Source organism: Triticum dicoccoides, chromosome 7A (assembly GCF_002162155.2).
Source record: "Triticum dicoccoides isolate Atlit2015 ecotype Zavitan chromosome 7A, WEW_v2.0, whole genome shotgun sequence".
In the NCBI taxonomy this organism is placed as follows: Eukaryota; Viridiplantae; Streptophyta; class Magnoliopsida; order Poales; family Poaceae; genus Triticum; species Triticum dicoccoides.
In genome coordinates, this window is record NC_041392.1 from 259,127,892 (window position 1) to 259,130,755 (window position 2,864).

The 2,864-nt window shown below is 59.8% G+C and overlaps 1 protein-coding gene across 1 annotated transcript in view; it reads right to left on the reverse strand.

Moving 5' to 3' along the window:
- The window catches only part of LOC119329889 (GDT1-like protein 4), a 5,611-nt gene extending 2,753 nt beyond the window's left edge, over positions 1-2,858 (reverse strand). Inside the window, exons 1-5 of the mRNA XM_037602988.1 lie at positions 2,802-2,858; positions 2,608-2,676; positions 2,380-2,502; positions 2,155-2,253; positions 1,994-2,066 (exon numbers count right to left, since the gene is read on the reverse strand). Of these exons, the coding sequence (XP_037458885.1) occupies positions 1,994-2,066; positions 2,155-2,253; positions 2,380-2,502 (295 nt within the window). The 5' untranslated portion in view covers positions 2,608-2,676; positions 2,802-2,858. The remainder of the gene's footprint in view (positions 1-1,993; positions 2,067-2,154; positions 2,254-2,379; positions 2,503-2,607; positions 2,677-2,801) is intronic.
- Between the last annotated feature and the right edge of the window lie 6 nt (positions 2,859-2,864).

Genomic DNA, 2,864 nt, shown 5'->3' on the forward strand with positions numbered 1-2,864 from the left:
CACCGCAGCCGCCGGTCCCCCACCCGTCGGCGCCCTCCCCTCCGCCGCTGCCACTGGCTTGGCCGCGGTGGCGGCGGCCCCTGTCTCCAAAGGTGGCGTGGGGAGAGCTGCGGTGGACGCAGGGGCGCCCCATGGGCGCAGGACGAGATGCGCCGTTCGCGGCGGCGAGGGTGCGCGGGCAGCGGCCCAGCTGGAGGCGTGGCCGGCGGCGGCCGACGCGGATGGGCTGGATCCGCGCGTCTTCGGGTCCCGTGGTGGATGCTGCGGGAGCGGTGGCTGCGTCCCGTCGGCAGATCTGGCCGACGCACCTGGATCCATGCGCACGGCCTGCCACGGGCACCGCCTCGGGGCGGGTGGCTGCTGGGTCTTGCTGCGCGCGGCCGGGGCTGGCCTTGGTTCTCGCCGACCAGATAGGTCGGGGATCCAGACACGATGCCTCCATTCTGGCGCCTCGAGGCGCAGTGGTGGCTGCTGCTCAGCAGCGAGGTGGCGGCTCGCTGCTGGGAGCTTAGGCTGTGTGCAGCAGACGGAGGGTTGGGCATGGAAAGACAGCTTCTTGCCTTGTGTACAACGGATCTGGTCTCCGGCAGGCACGCAGTGGCGCGTGGTGCGTGACTGATGTATGGCTGCAGCTCGAAACCATGGTGGTTCTTGGCCTTGGGCAGCGTTCCTCTGCTCTTTGTCGGCATGGTGCTCAGCAAGGCACGGCGGCTCGCGCTGCGCCTGGTGGCCCTGCATCCGGACGACCACTGGTGGATCTGGAGTCTAGTGCTGAAGTTTGGCCGTTGGTGGTCGCCGTGAGGTGCGGTTGGCTGCGGCGGCTCGTGGTGCTTCCTCGTCAATGGATGGATTCGATGCAGTGGTCTAGATCTGGCTATGTGCAGCGGTGGCGGCGCTGCAATAGCCCTTTGTGGTGGTGCAGGTGAGCAACCCTTGTCACTCAACCAGTCCGTCGAGAGGTTGTCTGATCAACTATGGTGAAAGCCTTGCTCCATCTGGAGCCGGCGATGGCGACACCTGTGGGCGCCGCTAATCTTCTTGGAGACATCGTTGTCATGTTGTTTTACCCTCTTTGTCGGCTCCCCGAGGGAAACCCCTAGTCCAGGTTCTCCTGGTACGGATGATGGCGACGCAACCAGCGTCGTAGCCCTTCTTGAAGGCATCATCTTGGGGTTTGCATGGTTGTTGTGTGTGTGTGTGTGTGTGTTGTTCGCTGCGGAGATGGTGGTGGTGGTGGTGGTGCGGCCGTTTGGGGTCGACGGTGGCTGTTTGGTGGTGTTCTTTGGGGGTCGGCGGCGGTACCTTTGGTGCCGCAGAGCAGCCATCTGTTTTCCCCTTGTGAAGGAGTATCGCCTTTGTTGCTCTGCATAGTCAAGACTCTCCCATGTGTTGCGGCGAGCTTCGTGCTCTTGGTGATGTCTCGGTTCATCTTTGCTCATTGATGGCGCAAGTTGCCTCCCCAACTTGCTAATCGTCCTGAGTTTTTCATGGCGGAGCTCCCAGTCAAGGTTCGTGTTTATGGCACTCGTTGATGGTCGATGCTCCTGAGTTGTGCCGTGGGGCTCGGTGCGCACGCTAGTGCGGTGCGTTAGGTTCCTTGCAAAGTTCTAGTATTGTGATCCCTTGACGACACCCCACATCTACTTGGCTTTCATGGCGTTGGCCCTGTGTCTGCTAGCTAGGCGTGCCTTGTTTTGGGCATCCTTTTTTCTCTCTTCTTCCTTTAGCCTTGCTATTTGCACGGTTTTTGCTCCGGTTTTCCTCATAAACGGGCCAGCTTGTTTAGGTTTTCAATCCGGTTTTCCTCATAAACTGGACCAGCCAAGCCTAAGAGGTAACTCTTGGCTTTGGCCGCTTTTGAGCAATATATTCAGGTGGGAGATCTCTCCCCCCGGTGATTCCTCAAAAAACAATATAAATCTACTACTCCTAAAACCTCAGACCAGCTTGAAGAATCAATGGACATCATGCTAACAATCAGATAAGTCAATACCAGTTGCTGCGCTGTTAGTGTGCTTCCTCGATATCAAGTTCGGAACGATCCTGCCAAGCCCAGTTGATAGTACCTAAAACAGCACAGAACGCAGCAGGAGTAATTAACACTAAACTGCAATCCTATTCTGCCAAACAAACAGATGCTGCGGTTCCACATACCGTCATGACAACCAGCGCCGACAGCGCACCAGAGAGTACCGTCGACTTGGGGTGCCGCATCGCCATGAGAGCCGCAATGATGAACGTCTCGTCGCCAATCTTTACCCAGCAAAGCATGAACACACAGCACCCGGTAATAAGAACATAAACAGTAGGCAGGAGGGCAATTCAGAAATACTGGAGTGGTAGCATTTCTGCATTTGTATCAGAGAAATGGCAGCCCACCTCGCTGACGAGAATCATGGAGAGGCTGGCGAAGAAGGCGTCGAAGAGGCCCAGCTCGGACTCCTGCTCGACGCCGGCGTCGCCTCCGCCGCCGATGACGCCGCGTGCCGTGTGGAAGAACATCTGGGAAGCAACAGAACAGGCATGGGAGGCCTTTGTGTGAGACGGTGAGACCAACAACAAGTGAGCTCCCAAAACCAGGGCGCAGCGCGTACGGTGTGAACTGACCTTGGTGCGGCGGTCGAGGCGGCGCGTGGTGGTGGCGTTGCCGGCGGCGGCATCGTGCGCGCCCTGAAACTGAAGAGAGGGAAACAAAATCAGCCACGCGCCCGGAGTCGGAGGGGGGGCTCGGCAGCCGGCAAACGGGGAAGAGGCGACGCCCGCGGGGGGTGGGTGAGGGCAGAAGGGCGAGAGGCGCTGACCTGGTCCCCGGCGGCGGAGGCGACGAAGGGGGCGGAGACGGCGAGGGCGAGGAGGAGGAGCGT